Here is a 17,766-nt window from a genome sequence, read left to right as displayed (position 1 = left end):
CTGTTCTTGCTGCAGCACCTGGCTCAGCCCCCGCCTGCGCTGCCTCCTCAGAGCTGCTGGAGGAGGGGAGCCACTGCTACCAGGCTTTTCATCTGCCTCCTGGGTGAGCATCACCCTGGCTCAGGGCACCTGGCACTGTGAGGGTTGCCAACAGAGGAGTGAAGAAGCACTGGGGTGGAGTAGGGCCTTGGCCAGATGCTGGCTGAGCCGGCATCCTCTGGCTGTGGGGCTGAGGGAGCTGGGGAGGGGAGGACCAAGGACCATCCCACCCCAGCCCTGTCCTTACACCCTGCACCCCCATGGCAACACTTTAGGTGCTATATGTAAAGCTGGGACCCAGGAAGCTGTGCTCAGCCCATGGTGCCCCTCCAAATATGATAGGATGTATTGAAGGAGACTTACCTGCAACTGCATCAAGCTGGGTGCGCGGCTGGACATTCCCCCTGCCTTCATCGCCACTCCCCTGGGATTCAACTGCACTGGGCACTCTGCGGGGACCAGTATATTCCTCCAGGACACTGTAGCTGTGGGGTGCCCTGGGGGTGTCAGGCTGGGGTTATTTGGGGCAACAGGCAGGAGGTCACAGGGACTGGCACCAGCAGGCTCCATTTCAGGTCAGGATCTGGACCCAAGGACCAGATACCACCTCCTCTGCCTTGGTGGCTGGCATCCCCATCTGGGTAGTGTATGACAGATGTGGGGAGGGACACCTGAGGCTGCAAGGGACCTGCTACCCTGGTGCCCTTTTTTGAAGAGCCCAGATGGGTTTTGTCCCACTGTCTGCCCCATGCCAGGGCTGGGCCAGCCTGGGGATGCAGCCGTTGCCACCTGCTCACACACAGGCTGTAATCCACAGGCAGGAGGTGAGCAGCTGGCGGAGCCTTCCTGACCTTCAGGTGGGATTAGTCCCCATGGGAACAGTGGGGAGCAGGCAGGTGAGGCCACGGCTCCCCAGCAGCTCCTGAGGACTGAGCAAGGCTGGCAGAGCTGTGGGACTGAGCACACCCCCACACCGGCAGCAGCCTGCAGCCAGGGCCAGGCAGGGACCATGCAGGCAGGTCCTGGGTGGGTGGCAGGGGGTGAGCATGTGTCCCTGGGAGTATCCTTGTCTTGGTGGGTCTTTGCGGGTGCCTCTCTGGAGCTGTGGGTGCCACAGGGCAGAGTGGGCACCCATGGTCCCACAGGAAGGGGGTGAGCAGCATGCCTGGGGGTGGCCAGGGTGCCAGTGGGGACAGTGCAGGGGCAGGTCTGGAGAGTCAATCGCAGTGGGGGTACTGGTGCCTGGCTGAGGGCCACAGGTGCATGGGGAGAGCGGAGGCTGGGGTGAGGAGTGCTGTGTGGAAGCCATCTCAGCAGGCTGTTGGCACGACCCAGTTGTGAGTAGGAATGTGCGGGTACCCCTTGTACTGCAAGTGGCTGCACCCTCCTCTGCGTCCTTTGCCCTTCTCCATCCATTAGTGATGGTACCCAGAGATGAATCAGCATCTTGGTCCCCAGTTCACATCGGGGTTCCTCTCCCACTGCCTGCTCACCCTGAGGATTCATCCTGCTCTGGGTGCAACAGGAGCTGAGGCAGGTACCCACTGAGCTCTGCCCTGGGGGGAGCCCAAAGGCCTGAGACCTCTCCGGGCATGAAACAGCTGGCAGCCCACAGTGTGCGTGTGTGCCTGTGTGGGAGCTAATCCCAGCAACATCTGCCAGGCTGTTTGCAATCCCGGGAGTTTCCGGCTGTGGCCGGGTGCACAGGGGACACGTGCGTGCGAGGTGGCTTTTGTGTGCCAGGGCTCCCTGTGCAAGGAGGCTTCTGTGGCGAGTATGTGCCTGCACACGTGTAGCCTCGGTGGCCAGCAAGGCCCCAGGAGGGGACAGGTGGTATTGCAGACCCCAGCGAGCCCCTCACCTCTAGGATATGGGGACCCAGCAGGTGCAAGTGGGTGTTTTGGCTGGGATATATGAATCCTGGTGTGTCCATATTCAGAGCAGCCCCGAAGTGAGATGCGTGGGGAGGGAAGGAGAGGGTTTGCATCCTTGCCGAAGTGGATGATTTCCCAGGGAAATGAGGCTGGGGGAGAAACGGGGAAAAAAAAGAGCAATGGGGCTGGGTGGGGGGAACAATACACTGCCCCGATCTAATCAGCCAGACCCTGCAAATAAAAGCCACCTGTTTTGGCCCTAGCAGCAGGAAGCCATCCTCAGAACAAACAGAGCACCAGGCAACTAGGAGAAAGACAAACAGGGGCCGGCACCAGCTCCATCTGCTCCTGCTCAGCTCAGCCCCTGGACCTCCAGCCCCTTGGGGTGTGATGGTGCAGCCCCCAGTGGGGTTGGGGGCAAGAAGAGAGGGGCTAGAAAGGCTTGGGGAGGGTGGCCAGGGCTCATCCCACCGCATCAGCCAGATGCAGGACTGCACACAGCTGTGCTAGCCTGGTCAGCTAGCCTCAGTACTCATAACAGCAGTGGGAAAGACAGCATGCTGCCATGAGCCCCAGATGTGTCCCAGATGTGGCATCAGCATCACGAAGCCTAGGCAGTGCCTGCCTCACCTCCCTTGGTGCTGCCTTTCAGCCTGCTCAGCTCCCCAGGCTGTGCACCGTCCCAGGACCAGCACCTGCACAAGGCACAGGGTGTAACCCCATGGCTGGAGGCCACGGCAGCATGGTGTGGGCATGGCATGGAGCACCTGGGCACCCCTGTTCTCCCCCCACACCCCAGGGCTGCCGGCCACCCGCCTGCACTGTGCCTGGTGGCACGGAGAAACACGATCTGTTTTGCTAGCGCAGGAACAGGCTGAGCCGGGAGCGACGTGGGGCTCTTATTAAATTAGCCTATGCAGGAGGCCCTGGGCAAGCGCTAACCAGCTCCCAGAGCCAGTATTAGCAGCTGCCCTTGAGCAGTCACTGCCTGCCCCCACACCAGCCCCTCCTTGCCCCTGTCCTCAGCTGGACAGGTGTGGCTGGGGACTGGCAGGTGACAGCCACGGGGTTGCTGGCTGGTGACAGGGACAGCCTGGGCTCTGGGAGATGTCCTGGGAGGCCAGGCTGTGCATCCTGGGGTGCAGTGGGGAAGGCCCTTGTCACGGCCTTTTGTGGGTAACCCCCCCTCATCTACTGTTCCCAGACGTGGCTGTGCCTCCCACGTAGCTCCCCCAATGTGCCAAGCAGGGGGTGAGGTGTGGGACACACTGAGAAGTAAGGAGGGGCACACCTTTCATCTGGGGGTGGGTGTCTCCCCTGTGCCCTCCCAATGCTTTTATCCCAAGGGTTGTATGGGGGTAGCTGAGCTGCCTGCGTGCCCCTCATGGCACACCACCAATGCCCCATAGATCTGGCAGCACACTATGCAGTGCCACGCACACCCCACACGCACACCCCATAACAGACTGCAGCCCTCCAGACTGCCCTCACGCCTCATAGCACCCCAGCCGAACCTGTGCCCCATGGCTCTGCTCACGCAGCGCAGGCGAGGGGCAGCAGCGCAGGGGGGGGGGACGGACACAGGATGGGGGACGACGGGACGGGACAGGACCCTGCAGTGTGCTAGCTCCACACCTTGCCCTACCTTCTGCAAGGTGTTGGCTTCCCTAAGGGTGCCCAGACCTGTCCCCCAGCACTTTCAGGGATGTCCCCAGGCCACCGGGCTGCAACTCGGGGATCTGCTTACCCCCCCATGCATCCCCTTCCCTCGCCGGAGAGCAACCCCATCCTCTGCTCCCCCAGGCAGCTCCCGGAGTGTGCCCCCCCCCCCCCCCAGCCCCCCGCCACGGGCACCCAGGCCGTCGCAAGCTGGCGGTGGCTGCTTTTTAGGGCCACTCTGTCCCTCGGCTGGAGCCGGCCCCAACCGCTGCCAGGCTGCGCCCCCTGCTGGGCCCGGCCGGCACCGCGCAGCCCCGGGCGGGGAGGGGGCGCTGCCCGGAGCGCTGCCGAGGGGCGTGTGGGTGGGACACACGAAGAGGACCCGAGAGCCCCCAGCCCGTCCCTGCTGTCAGTCCTTAGTCCCCAGTTCTTGATGAGAACGGGACAGAGATGCCAGGCATCCTGACAACCCCCCCAGCTGCCCACACTGCACGCTCCATCACTGGCACTGCTGGGCTCTCCCGGGATGCTGACTCTGTGCTCAGGACCCCCAGGAGGGCTGGGGTTTTCTTGGGAATGTTTGGGGTGCTCTGTTCCAGCCCTGGCCCAGAGGCCAGGGTGGTTCCTGCCCAGCTGAAGGTGAGGAATGCCTGGCCTCACCGCATGCTACCCAGGGATGTTGCAAGAAATGCTGCTGCCAAGAAACCTCACAGCCCAGCAGGGCACTCTTCTTCCTCTCCAGCTTGCGTTGGCCTCATCCAGCCCAGGTCCTGGTGGGAGTCACTGGGGATATATGCATGGCACGGTGCAGTCCCAGGCAGGGCTGGTCCTGCTGCCCAGGTGGAGGACACAGCTCTGCCCCCAAAGCTGATCCCTTGCCTCTGTGCTTGGCGTCGCAGGTGTGCAGGGAGCACAGAGAGCCCTTTGCCAGGCCAGGGGACATGCCCAGGGCATTGCAAGCGAAGAGCATGTAACTGGGGTCCATCGGTGCCCAGTCTGGAGTCAACACAGAAACCCAGTGCAACACAGAAACAGTCTTGCACATCTCCCAGAGCATGGACGGACCAAGCTGTGGCTGTGCCAATACCTCCTCCACCCCTCTCACTCACCGCAACCTTCTCCCACCCCACATGGAGCCCTGCCCATGCAGACTGAGTCCCTGCCCTGCCCTGCCAGCTTGGGACGTGCAAGCAGAGCCTAGACAGAGGAGGGACCTGTGGTGGCAGAGCCCCAGGCGAGCCCAGCATCCCAGGGCGAGGACATCAGTGCCCCTCAGCTCCCAGCTGGCAAATCCCCGCTTCACCCTGGCACCTCCTTCCCACCAGCCTCAACCCTGGCAAAGGCTGTGGGTGCCCTGGGAAAGGCTGGGTCCCTAATCCCCGGGCCAAGCAGTGACATTGTCCAGGGGCAGAAAGGAAAGCGGCGCGTCAGGCCCTTTGCCCATTGTGCCCTGAGCCCCTGCGCAAACACAGCCCAGCATTTTCATTGTCAGCCCCGAGGGGCACGGGGGGGCTGCTCTCGCCACACTGCCTAAGTGGAATGGACAGCCAGAGTCTGGGGTGGGTGCACACCCCGCTCCCCCCCCCCCCACCCCCTGCCTGCTGACACAGCGCCCTGCCCGCCTGCACCATCGGCACTTCGGCGCCCGCCTATAAAGGGCGAGGGGAAAAGCCGGCGCCGGCACCACCACCTTCGCCTCTGTGCCCTGCCGACCAAGTAAGTACCAGGCTGTGAGCCCCCAAGCCCCCCCCACTGCACAGGCGCTGCCACGCTCCCTTCGACCCCCCACACCAAGCCCTCCCACCCAATGCACACTCTGGGGAAGGGGAAGCTGCGGGGTGCTGCATGGCACAGCAGGGGTACCCTGTGCAGGAAGGGGGGATGCTAGCACCCATCTTTGCAGGAGCTGGGCTGCTCTGCCCCGGGCTGCACCCCACACCCGTGTCTGAGTCGGGGTCACTGCCACCCCCCTGCACTGGGTACAATGCCACCACACCTGGCCGACCCCAGGAGCCATTGCCAAGGAGCTTGGGGGCAGAGAAACCGAGGCAGCCCCGGGTACACCACATAGAGAGATGGGGCATTGCAAGGGCCCCCTGCAACTTTAGGGGGTTACTGGATGGAGATCCCCCAGCACCAAGGGAAGGGGAATGGGAAGCATCCCCCATGCCAGCCTGGGAGGGCAAGGGTCTGGTGACAAGGGATGTGTGAGGACAGCACCGACAGCACCCTAGGCTTGGTGGCAGGCAGTGGGGTGGATGGGGGCTGATGGTGGGCACCTGCCCGGGGTGATGCGTGGGGCTCTGCCAGCAGCCAAGCGACCCGCATGACCAGCAGTGAAGCCATGGACACGCTGGGGCAGTACAAGATCACGGTGTGGGAGGAGGAGAGCTTCCAGGGCAAGCGCTGCGAGTTCCTCATGGAGTGCCCCAGCATCATGGAGCGCGGCTTCCGCAAGATCCGCTCCATCAAGGTGGAGTCTGGCCCGTAAGTGCCCCGCCAGCCCCGCGGCCCCGTGGCACACCCCACTCTGGCAAACCCACTGCTTCCAGGGAGCTGTCAGGAGCTGGTGGGGAGCCAGGACACCTGGGTCCTTCCTCAGCTCAGAGACAGCCTCATCATGCGACTTCCCTCTCTGCATTCCTTGCATGGTGCCTCAGTTTCCCCACCTGCATAGCAGGGAGATCCTGCCAAGCCCAGGCACGGGTCGGAGGCAAGTGGGGCCTTGGGGAGAGGGGTCCCACTCTCAGAAGGGATGTTTGCTGCTAGCAAGGACCCTGACCTCTGTGACAGTCCCATGCCTTGCCAGGACGTCTCCATGCCCTGTGCGAGAGGGAGAAGCTGGCCCTGGGCTGAGCCTGGGGGCTGCACCATGCATCCCTGAGGGCTTTCCTCCTCTCCCCTCCAGCTGGGTGGGCTTCGAGTACCCCGAGTACCAAGGGCAGCAGTTTATCCTGGAGAAAGGTGACTACCCCCGGTGGGAGGCCTGGAGCGGGAACAGTGGATACCGGACCGAGCACCTCCTCTCCTTCCGGCCCGTCAAGTGCGCAGTGAGTGAAGGACACAGCACCGCGGTACGCTGGGGGCAGGCAGAGCCTCCCCCCGGCAGCCTGGCACGAAGGGTGATGAGGGACAGACAGGAGGACAATTACATGGGATGTAGAGTGGAGGGGTGAGGCATGAATGGAGGTGTCGTGGGTTGGAGGGGGTAGCTGCACACACCGGCTCCCACTTCCCTGCAAGGATCCTGGGATGCTTTTTAGGGCTAAAATTTAGCCTGAAACATCATCCCAGTTCCTTCTGCTTTGTACATTGGAAAGCCACCTGCCCGGCTGGGGTCCCCAGGTGTTGTGCCCCTACCCGGGGATGGGATGAGCAGAGAGGAGCTGGCAGGACTGCAGGGATGCTTGGGGTGCAGTGTCTGTCCCCCTCCCACCTGGGGTACCCAAGCCGTGCCCAGGCAGATGCAGCCTCTATCGCTCCATCTGCAGAGACACTGGTGCTCGCAATAGCGGCACGTCTGTGCCTCTGAGCGGGGGGTCCCCCCCCCAACTTTTAATAATCACCAGGCAGATATGCTTGGGCTTTAATAAAGGGGATGTGATAAGATCACTCCTTACTGGCAGGACTGCTCCTCGGTGCAGATAGATGCGTGTGGGGGCTGGGCACGGGGGACAGTGCCGCATCGCTCAGTGTCCCAGCAATTAACCCCTTGGTGCCTAGCACCCTGCAAAGCCCCACAGAGCTGGGGTGACTGCTCTCAGCAGCCTGCTTTGCCCTGCAACCCTCCCGCAGCCTCGAGGAGTGAGAGGATGCCGAGGGCAGGAGCCCGTGTGGGTGCAGAGGATGTAGCCATTGTCACCTTCAGCAGCAGCTGACCACAAGGACATGAAAGTTGCATTCTCCAGGCAGCCCTGGGATGTCCTGGTGAGGGGGTGCCAGGCTGAAGGACATCCTCATGCCTTATACCAAAGCTGGGCATGGTCCCAGGCCTCCCATGGTGCCCTGGTGCATGTCCCCCTGATGCTATATCCCCTATTCCTGCACAAGCCGCCCCATCCCCGCTGAGCCGCAATGCTCTCCTTCTGCAGAACCACAATGACAGCAAAGTCATCCTCTATGAGGCTGAGAACTTCCAGGGGCACAAGTTTGAGCTGAGCGACGACTACCCCTCACTGCAGGCCATGGGATGGGGCAACAAGGAGGTGGCATCCATCAAAGTGAACGCTGGAGCGTGAGTCCCGCTGGCAAAGATGGGGGTGGTGGGGGCTGAGAGTAGGGGTTCAGCAAGTACCTCCCTTCTGCATAGCCCCAGAGATGGGGAAGGGGGACCTCAAAAAGGAGGAGTGCTTGCCTGCTCCACTTCCCTTGAAACTCCAAGTCATGGGGTGTTTTCTGTCCCTCCCCTCCCAGGGCAAGCAGAGGGATGGGATGGGATGGGATGGGATGGGATGGGATGGGATGGGATGGGATGGGATGGGATGGGATGGGATGGGATTGGAGGGGAGGGGAGGGGAGGGGAGGGAAGCAGAGGGAGGGGAAGGGGAGGGGGATGTTTGGCCCATGGCTCTGAAGCAGAGGTCTGCCTGCAGATGGGTGGCATACCAGTACCCAGGATACAGGGGCTACCAGTACGTGCTGGAGCGGGACAGACAGAACGGCGAGTTCAAGAAGTACAATGAATACAGCAGCCAGGCCCACACCAACCAGATCCAATCCATCCGCCGTGTCCAGCACTGAGCAGGGGCAGGGCCACATGCCCCGCAGCCTCTGGGCTGCTGTGCAATAGACCTCTATCTGGTAGCAAATAAAGGCATTTGTCAAAAAAAGGGTGCTCCTGCCTCTGCTCTACTCCTCGGGGGACTGCCAGGTCTGGGGGACCCTCTGTGGGGTGGGAGGCAGTGTGCTTGCCCCAGCCCTGCTGCCCCCCAGCTCTCAGCAGATGGAAAGGGTTTCCCCTTCCCCAGGTGTTTTTGGACCCATGGCCACCTCCACCCTGAGCTGAGCTCTCTGCACCCCACCTCTGGTCCATTCACAGCAAGTAGAGGGGATGCAGAACAGTTCCCACCACCGTGATGCTCCAGTTGGGGAAACGGGAACTTTTACTAGAAACTTACTGGCCTTACTGGGCAAAGAAGGGGCTGGAGCTGAGAGGTGGCATCCGGAGGGTTGTGCCCTGGGTCCTCCTCCCAGGCTTGGTGCTAGGGGAGGTGATTGCTACAAAGTCTGTGAACACGATGGCCCCTCTCTGTACTGGTTTGGAGGAGGGCGGGGGGGGCTGCCTGCTGTGGGCCTGGGGAGGAGGAGGAGCATTGTGGTCATTTGCAGGTGGGTGGGGGCTGCCACAACTGGGATGCCCACAGCTGGGGCAGTGCTGGGGGCACTAGCTTATAGAGGGAGCATGCAGGGTTTGTGTGGGTGTGCGAGGGACAGGGGCAAGAGGTCCTTGGGGTAGTGTCCTGCAGCTGTCAGGGGGCTCTGCTACCTGCTCCCAGCACCCTTAGGGTCTGTGTTCCCCCACCCCCAGCCTGGCCACGCCAGCACATCCGTGCCAGCATCCGGCTCCAGCTCAGCCGGGCACATGGGCAGCCCCACCCAGCCTCCTCCTCCTTCTCCAGCACCCTTTCCCGGCCTCTTCCTCCTCCTTTTCCATCCTGCTCTGGCATGCTGAGCCCTCCCAGGGCACAGGCCTCCAGTCCTGAGGTGGTCCCCACACCCAGGACATCCTCTATAAAGCCCACAAGACAGTGGAACAGCGCTGGGTGGCTTGGACACCTGGGTCCACGGATGCCCACTCTGCTACAAGCACTCCTGGCCTTGGAGCTGTGGGCACCCCAGAACGGTGCTGGGAGACAGGGAGGGACTGGGCTGGGGGTTGGTGGGTGCACTCCATGCACCAAGGGCTGCACAGAGACCCCAGCCCTGGCATGTGTGTGTGTGCGTGTACATGTGTGCACTGCACACATGAGCTTGCAGACAAGCGTGTCCATGCACACCCTGCATGTTCCTGCTCCCTCTCCCCTTGCACCTCAACATGCACCTTGCAAAAGCCCCAGCACCTTGTGCATCCCTATCCCACAGGGTGTCCCAGCTGTGGAGTGCCCTCCAGCCCTCCCCTGTCCTCTCGTGTCCCTGCTGGCCCCACCCCGCCACAGCCCCACGGCAGCCAGCCTCTCCCCCTGCACAAACACATTCCTGCACACCCGGCCGGGCTGCAGCCAGCCCAGGGCCACGTCAGCTCGGCTCCGCTCCGTGCCACCACCAGCACACAGGTGAAGTTGTCCTGGGCACCTGCGCATAGGGCTATGTTTGGGGGGGGGGGGGGGGGGAGGGGGCCGGGGGGAGCTGTGGGGGTCACAGCAAAATGTGGGGTCCTTATTGCTCCATCCTGGGGAGGGGAGAGAGCACTGTGCTGGGGGGCGGGGGGCAAACTGGCAGCTTGCAGCCAGAGGGACCTTCGGCGGCTGCCAGCTGGGTGCTCCACGTGTCCGGGCTCTATCCCCTGGAGCCCCACAGACCTGAAACCTCATCTTCCAAATCCTCCACAGACCAAAGCCCCATGCCCTGGCTCCCCCCTGGACATGAGCCCCTGTTCCTTGGATTCTGTGTGTACCTTGACCCCCCGCCCCCATTCTATGGGCCTGCCCCAGCTCCCCCATGTACCTGGGGTCACATCATTCAGGTCCCCAAAGCTCCACATGGGCACCAGGCTCCCCCGCCCCTGGGACCCCACACTCCCTGCCCCTCTGTGCCTTGCAGCCCCCAGCTCACCCAAAGTCCCCAGTCCCCTCACACCACACTGTAAGCATCCCCACGCACTGGCTTTCTCAGGGGCCCAGGAGTCCCTATTCCCAGTGCCCACCCCCACCCCCCACCATCTCCAGCTCCCACAGCCCTAACCCTGTTTCTCAGGCTGTTTCCAAACTGCTTCCCCCAGTCTGGACTGATGTGCTGTCCCTCAGCCCAGACCCCCTTCCTCCATGCTCTACACCATGCAGGTTTGCTGAGGGAAGATCCTGGTCACTGGGGCTGCTTGGGAGAGAGGGGCTCAGTGGGTCTGGCCCCCTCCTTACCTCACCCTGCTGCTGCCGGGGCTTGTTTTCTGTTGCCTGCGGTTTGTTCCAGGGACTCAGGCAGCGAAAGCAAGTCTGGGAGGCTGCGGAGCAGCTGCTGGGAAAGCTACACTTGGGGGGCTGGGGAGGAGGCGGGCGGGGGAGCAGCCAGGGCTGTTGGGCTGTACAGAGCTGGGACACCCACTGTGGACACTCACGCCTGGCCGAGCATTGCTCCCCATGGGCTGCAGCTTCTTATGCAGGGCACCTTTTGGCTGCAGTATAAATAATAACCATGGGTCTTGCATGGCCGTATCCTGGTTTCCATTGGATTCATGTCTCATGATGACTATTTTCAAGAAATTCACTAAGTTCAGTGTGAGAGCTCATACTTTTACTGGACATCAATGAAACACTGCAGGAGATGTTGTGGGCTGATGGACGGCTTGGCTGTACGGTATTGGCCTCATGGAGCAGAGCTCATGCCCGCTGCTGGCACGCTGCCTGCCTGCCTCAAGTCATGGGGTGCTGGTGGAGGGTCTGCTCTTGGCCTGGGGTTCAGATCCTCTGCCAGCACCTGACAGCTGCATGTAGCAGCTGGAACCATGGGTGATGGGGGGAAAAACCTGGCCAGATGTGTCTTTTGGGAGCTGACATCACCCCAGATCCTTTCCCTGTTACAAGTTTCTCCCCAAATTGCCCTCCCATCTTCACAAAGCCCAGGGCTGCTCAGGAGAAGCTTGTGGAGATGGGGCCATTCAGGTTTGGCTGGGTGTTGGGGGTCATCCAGCTTCTACAGGTCCTAATAAAGATGGGCAAGAGACTGGGACAGGGCTGGGGGACCCCATGGTGGTCACAGGCTTAATCGTCCCCAAGGCAGGGACTGTCCAGAAAGGCACAGAGAAGCCAGGGAGGTGGCAGACGCGTGGTATGTCTTGGTGCCACCAGCCATTGGAGATGCACTTACCCTGGATATCTGGGCACTGCAAAGGGATTCCATCACCAGTGTCCTGGAGCTGGAGGGACATTGTGGGGACCCAGCTGACCCACCCCAGGGCTCTGGCAGGTGCATGGGGACCCCAGAACTTTGCTGTGGAGCCCGGATTTGGAGAAGGGGCAGGCACAGAGCCCCATGGCTGGCCGCATGGGTGGCTTCAGAGGACAGAGGCAACCGGGACGAAGCTGATGCCGTGCAGTGAGATGTAGAGGCCCCAGGTGATGCTGGCAGCAGAGGGACCGCTGTGCCCGCCATCCGGCTGTGCAGGTCAGGGAGCGGGATGCTGCTGGTGGTGGTGGGAGGCCGGGCCCAGGCGGTCTCCAGGCAGTGTCCGAGCCCCGCTCCCAGCTGGGATGGCAGCGCCGTGTTTGCGAAGAGTTAAGGAGGCGGAAGAGGCAGGAAGCGGCCCGAGCAGCTCTCCATAGAAACCCGCGGCCGTGATTAAAGTCTGATGCGGGCCCGATAGCGGGGGTGTGTGTGGGGGTGGGGGGTGGAGGGGGGGGTGGAGGGGGTTGGGGGGGGCAGTGCCCGCTTTAATTACAGCGGAGGAAATTGCTGGAGCCGGGGCCCCGAGCCCCTGCGAGTTGCCTGGAAACTCCCCCCCCACTCCCCCGCCTCCCCCGTCCCCTGCCCGTCCCCTGCCCGTCCCGCTGCCATTTATTCGCCATCAGCTGCTCCCTGATAAAGTGGAATAATAATAATAATAATAATAGGGGCAGGAATATTAAAACATGCAGCCTGCGGGCCGCCCCCACAGCTGCCATGAGACACGGCGCCGGAGCAGTGCCACTGCTGCTCAACATGTACCTGCCAGGTACGGGCGGAACCCCCGGCTGCTGCCCCACCGCAGCGCCGTGCACTGCACAGCACCCGGCCCCCACCCGCCCTGCCCCAGCGCCCTTCTCTGCCCCGCTCCCTCCAGCGCCCAGCCTGCCTTCTCCTCTCCCTCTGTCCTCCTCCCTTCCTGCCTTCCAGCCCCATAACTATCCCTTCCTCCTCCTTTCCAGCCGCACTCACAGCCTTCCACGCCTGCACACCCGTCCTCCCTTCCATCTTTCATCCACCCTTCTCTCCTTCCAACCCATCCTTCCACCCACCCGCCGTTCCCCGTGCTTCCACTCATCCTTCCACCCCATCCACTTGTCCCTCCATCCTTCTTTCTGCCCCTTCTACCAGCCATCCCCTCCACCTACCCTCTGTCCCTTCCATCAGCCTGTTCTTCCACCGTCTTACCCATTACCTGCCCTTCCTTCCATCTGTCCACCTCTAGCCTTTCCTTCCCTCCTTCTTCTTATCCTTCCCTCCATCCACCCACCCATCCATCCTCCCTTCTGTCCTGCCATCCATTCACCCATCTCTCCTTCCTTCCATCTAACTCTCCACCTATCTCTCGTTTCCCCAGCCACCCGCTCTCCAAACACCAACACTCATCCTTCCTTCCACCCGCCGCTCCTGCCACCCATCCTTCCACCACACACGCCTCCTCCCCCTCTACCCCTGCCCCACAGCTCTCTCCCTCTCTCCTCCCTACCCCAGCCCGCGGGATTTTCTATTCCTATTTAAAAGCTTCCCCGGCTCGGTCGGAAATCCGATTTCCTTTTTCCTGGACGCGTTTCCTGGCTTCGCCGCGGCGGCGGGGCAGGCGAGGGGGAGCGGCCGGGGGCTGCAGGGAGGCTGCCCGCGGGTGGGCGCAGGGGGTCGCGGTCCCGCCTGGCTCCAGCCCCCCCCTCCACCCCCACCCGCGCCCCTTTTTTTCCCCCAGATCCAGTCGGGGAAACTTTGTTCAAAGACGGGAAGAGCCAGGCGTGGGGGTCTCTCAGCCCCGGAGTGCAGAAAGGTAAGAGCACCGCTGCCCCTTCCCCTGGACCGGCCCCGCTCCCCCCGTTCCGCACGCAGCGGGAGCTCCGCGGGGCGCCCCCACCCTCCCCGGCCCCGCAGCCATCGGGGACCCGCTCCGGTCCGCGTCGCGGGCACTGTCCACGCAGGACACGGCGGCTGCGGAGCCCCGCTCCCTGCTGCTGCGGGCGGCTGGGGCTGGGGGCATCCCGCCGCCAAAGCCCACGGGGAAAGCAGCCGAGCCCCGACGGTGGGAGCCGCCGTCCCGTTGCAGCGGAGAGGAGCGGGGTGCCCAGCACCCCAGGCCCTCCCACCGGAGCCCCGCAGCGGGGCAGGTGTGGGGTGCCAGCTCGGGTCCTGCCGGTGCTCCAGGGACATCCGATGGGGAGGGAGCTGCCAGCCAGCCCGGGAGCTGGGGGAGCTAATCCGGGCTCGGGGGACCCGATCCTGCGAGCGGGACAATGAGGTGCCATACCACCTGGAAGGAGCTGCCGGTGAAGGGCTGGGGCTCCGGCAGGGCATGGGTCGGCTGGGAGATGATGGATCCCTGGGAGCCAGAGCCATCCGTCTGGTGCAAACCATCCAGGGGTCTCGGGGATCAGCCAAGGGCTGGCCAGGGAGCAGCCTGGAGCCTGCTGAGGGGTGCAGCAGACTGGGCACTGGGCAGCCGCGGGGCCGGAGCTGTGATGTTTGGGCCACGTAGCCTGCCTGTCTGGCAAGGAGACAGGGACCAGGGGGTGAGCAGGAAAAGAGGCAAAGCTGTGACTGCAGGGGCAGCCCTTTTGCCTCTGCACTGCGGACTCTGCCCAGCTGTACTCCCCTTACTGCGCTGCAGTGAGAAGGACCTTTGGGGGTCCCTGGAGGGGTTTCTTCAGGGAGCTGCCAGGTGCTGCAGCATAGCACCCTGCAGCAGGCAGGATTGAGCCTTGCTGCCCCACCCAGCTGCACCCCCAACACCTCCCTGCCCTCCTTGCATGGTGTGAGGGATAGCAAGACCCCATAGTGGGGTCTATGGGGATGAAGAGGCAAGGGCTGCAGATGTACCCTAAGGAGGAGAGATCCCCCACCTCAGTCCCAGGATGGGGAATTTGGGAAGACAATACCTTGGAAGGACCTGGGCTTGTCTGCCTGGATTAGGATTTCTGAGCAGGGTTTGGTGGAATGGGGAACGGGTGTTCCCTGCTTTTTCCAGAGCAAGAATTGGGTGCAGCAAATAAAATCAGTGGATTCAAAGCAAGCAGGACAAGGTGGTTCTTTGTGGGAAACATAGCTGAGCTGTGGGACTGCCTGCTGCAGGGGTTGTGGGTGCTAAACCTCTATACAGGATCCAAGCATCTTTAGACAAAATAGTGGCAGAAAAGCACAAGGACAAGGATGAAACGGGAAGACGCTTCCCCTGCTGTGAGAAGAGCCTGTGTTGCCAGGGCTGGGATCAGAAGCAGCGATGCGCAGAGCGTGCTGCTTGGGAGGGAGTGTGGGAGATGGGGTCTAGGTAAGTGCAGGGCTGCTCTTCAGGGTGGCTGGGTCCCAGAGATAGGATTGCTCATCACCCTAAGGTCCAGGGACACTCTCCTCTCATGACCTCTGGCCAGACCCAGTGGAGCCTGTCCTTGTGCCTCACCACGTGCATGACAAGGTGTGCCACACTCCTGTGTGTGCGCAGCCTGGCACAGGGGCATCTTGGGCATTCACCAAGGGTGCTCTTCAGTGCAATCTGTGGGTGCAATGGCCATGGCTCAGAGAGGACGATATTCCTCTGGAAATAAAGAATATCGGTGCTGATTCAAAGCCAGAGCAGGTCCTCCCCTGTCCTGGCCTCCCCTTACCCCATACCTGCCTGTGGCTGCCAGGGGTGCAGGTCAGAGCAGTGTTGCACCCTGACTTCTGCTAACCACGGAGATATCCTTGCAGGGCACAGTTCCCTAGAGACAGGCAGGGGCTGTGACACCAGTCCAGTTCCAAGCAGAGGCGGTAGTGAGGAATATTGGTGCTGGGATAGATCTGGGTACTGTCTAGATCCTTCCTTCTTGGGGTTGCAGATGAAAGAATCAGGCCAGATCCTCACACCAAAGCAAATGAGCAGGTATTCATCTTCAGTGGGGTATGAATGAGGGCAGGAGGGATGTGGGGACCCTGGATACAGACCCATTGCAGTCTGTGTTGACCTCTGAGCACTCCTATCCATGTCCCAAGGTGCAGGGGTGTCCTCTCCTCCTCTTGCTTGGTGGGTAGGAGGGGGTAGGGATGCTGCAAAGGAGACACAACCCTGTTACCATTTTCTGTGTCTCTAGAGTAAGGAACACACAATGAGGTACACCTGAAACCTGGGTCTGGGAGGGGACAACATAGCAGGGGATCAAGGAGACTGGGGCACATCCTGCCCCTCTCCTTGTGCCCTGAGAAGGAGCTTTAACCTCTCCGGGGCCCGGCCTTACAGGCAGTGGGCAGATCCAGCTGTGGCAGTTCCTGCTGGAGCTGCTCTCGGATCGCGCCAACCTGAACTGCATCGCCTGGGAAGGCACGAATGGCGAGTTCAAGCTGATCGACCCCGACGAGGTGGCACGGCGCTGGGGCGAGCGGAAGAGCAAACCCAACATGAATTATGACAAGCTGAGCCGGGCACTGCGCTACTACTATGACAAGAACATCATGACCAAGGTCCACGGCAAGCGCTACGCCTACAAGTTCGACTTCCACGGGCTGGCGCAGGTGTGCCAGCCGGCTGCCCCTGATCATAGCCTCTACAAATTTCAGGGCAACCTGGCCCCGCTGCCCTTCTCAGGCATCTCCAAACTCAACCTCATGACCTCAGGGGTGACTCCTGCTGGCTTCTCCTACTGGCCTGGCTCCAGCCCATCCCTCTACCCTGGGCATGGGCTCCAACCCTCTGCCCCATTCAGCACCATGGCAGCCTCCCACCTCAACAACATGAACAACCATTACCATTAGAGGCTTGGCTGCACCGGGTGGACCTTCCCGTCCCCAGAAGCGTGGGGCTGTGGAGCTGGGGAGCTCAGCAGGGAGGGATGGGGGGTGGGATCCTGCCCTGCTCTCAGTTGCCCCCTTTTAGTTTGAAGAGTGGTGTGGGGGGCGAGGGGTACTTGCAGGGTAGCTGGGTTGGTTCCCTGACATGGGTGGCTGGAGGAGAGAAGCCATCTAAATTTAGGCTGAAGAGGGATCCATGAACCTGGGAATAGAAATGGTACCTAAAGCAAGGTGTGAATGGAAGGAAAAAACCCAGGCTCTCCTCCTAGCAGGGACTGTGCCCCCAGCCCTTCCTTTGCAACATGCTGCCCACCCAGTGAGCATCCTTAGTTCTGCCCCCAGCCTGTGCCTGCCCTCCCCTCTCCCTGCAGAGGGGAGTCGGGAGCTGGGCCCCAGGGCAGCTGTATCCATGGGTGACGATCCCACTGGGCACGGGCAGGGAAAGGGAAGCCTCCCTGCAGCTCCTTGGTCCCCCACCTTGTCTCCAAAGCCTTCCTTTCCTTCATCCATCCTACACCTCCTGCTGATGGTGGCTTCCTCCAGACCTCAGGAGAAGCCTTGGTCTGGAGAGCAGATGCCCTCCTCGGGTTAACTACTGTCCAGGGCAGGGCTCGGGGGTTGGAGGTGTCACTGGCAGGTGTGGGGGACACTGCCAGCCTTCAAGGCAAGGCCAAAGGCTGGAGGCAGCAGACCGTGGCCCCTGCAACTCTGCCCTCTCCCCAGTGCCTGAGGACCACGCCACAGAGCAGGATGGACCCCAACACCTTACACATGAGCCCATGTCTTGCTGGTCACTTCCAAGTTTAATGCTCCAGTTTTACTGTGGCTTTAGCCCCTTGTACACAGGGCTTGGTAGGACACCCTCGGTGGGTAGGGACATCCCCAGGAACAAGGCTGAGTGGGAGGTGGAGCGGAAGGTATGACAGCAGGGCTGGGAGCCCTGGGCACTAAGGGGCAGCCCTGGGTCTCTCCTCCTGGGTCCAAGGTGCCCCCATCCTCAGGAGCAGGACTTTGGCCCAGTGGATGCAGAAAAGGTGGGCGTGCTGGGCTCTGCACTAGCTGGGGGGAGGGATTGGTCTTCAATAAAACAGAGAGGTGCTGTGACTTGTGTCCTCTCTTGTCTGCAGGGGGCTGGTGAGAGAGGAAACTACCCAGCAAATCCCCTCCCATCTGAGCCAGAGCACCTGCAGGGCTGGGGTGGGGAGGACACAGCCATCCTGCTGCATCACCTTTTCTCCAGGCATCACCTCTGGCTCTTACAGCCCCCACAAAACAGGGCAGAGTTGGAAACCTTTAGGCTTTTTAAGACACCCTTTCAGGGAAG

General features: G+C 61.9%; 2 protein-coding genes across 3 annotated transcripts; both read left to right on the top strand.

Annotated features, from left to right (window-relative positions):
- The first annotated feature begins 1,093 nt into the window (after positions 1-1,093).
- CRYBA2 (crystallin beta A2) lies at positions 1,094-8,394 on the top strand. Of its 2 annotated transcripts, none has more exons than XM_037398034.1 (5): positions 1,094-1,113; positions 5,886-6,059; positions 6,481-6,622; positions 7,664-7,806; positions 8,165-8,312. In XM_037398034.1, the coding sequence occupies exons 2-5, from the start codon at positions 5,899-5,901 to the stop codon at positions 8,310-8,312; spliced, it is 594 nt and encodes a 197-aa protein (XP_037253931.1). In that variant the 5' UTR covers positions 1,094-1,113; positions 5,886-5,898. The 2 variants fall into 2 exon arrangements, with proteins under 2 accessions (XP_037253931.1, XP_037253930.1); XM_037398033.1 differs by lacking the exon at positions 1,094-1,113 and adding an exon at positions 5,261-5,288 and having other exon boundaries at positions 8,165-8,394.
- A 2,616-nt stretch (positions 8,395-11,010) lies between these two features.
- Positions 11,011-17,546, top strand: FEV (FEV transcription factor, ETS family member). Its single transcript, XM_037398478.1, has 3 exons — positions 11,011-12,435; positions 13,384-13,458; positions 15,895-17,546. The coding sequence occupies exons 1-3, from the start codon at positions 12,384-12,386 to the stop codon at positions 16,404-16,406; spliced, it is 639 nt and encodes a 212-aa protein (XP_037254375.1). The 5' UTR covers positions 11,011-12,383; the 3' UTR covers positions 16,407-17,546.
- The last annotated feature ends 220 nt before the right edge of the window (positions 17,547-17,766 follow it).

This window comes from Falco rusticolus, chromosome 8 (assembly GCF_015220075.1).
Source record: "Falco rusticolus isolate bFalRus1 chromosome 8, bFalRus1.pri, whole genome shotgun sequence".
In the NCBI taxonomy this organism is placed as follows: Eukaryota; Metazoa; Chordata; class Aves; order Falconiformes; family Falconidae; genus Falco; species Falco rusticolus.
Note: the sequence above shows the minus strand (reverse complement) of the source record. Positions and strands in the feature narration are given on the sequence as shown.

Excerpts from the sequence above, each read along its gene's own strand:
- CRYBA2 (XM_037398033.1), top strand. The coding sequence starts at position 5,899 with ATGACCAGCAGTGAAGCCATGGACACGCTGGGGCAGTACAAGATCACG. Across the intron at positions 6,060-6,480 it reads ATCAAGGTGGAGTCTGGCCC|CTGGGTGGGCTTCGAGTACC; the intron begins GTAAGTGCCCCG and ends TCTCCCCTCCAG. Across the intron at positions 6,623-7,663 it reads TCCGGCCCGTCAAGTGCGCA|AACCACAATGACAGCAAAGT; the intron begins GTGAGTGAAGGA and ends CTCCTTCTGCAG.
- FEV (XM_037398478.1), top strand. The coding sequence starts at position 12,384 with ATGAGACACGGCGCCGGAGCAGTGCCACTGCTGCTCAACATGTACCTG. Across the intron at positions 12,436-13,383 it reads GCTCAACATGTACCTGCCAG|ATCCAGTCGGGGAAACTTTG; the intron begins GTACGGGCGGAA and ends TTTTTCCCCCAG. Across the intron at positions 13,459-15,894 it reads CAGCCCCGGAGTGCAGAAAG|GCAGTGGGCAGATCCAGCTG; the intron begins GTAAGAGCACCG and ends CCGGCCTTACAG.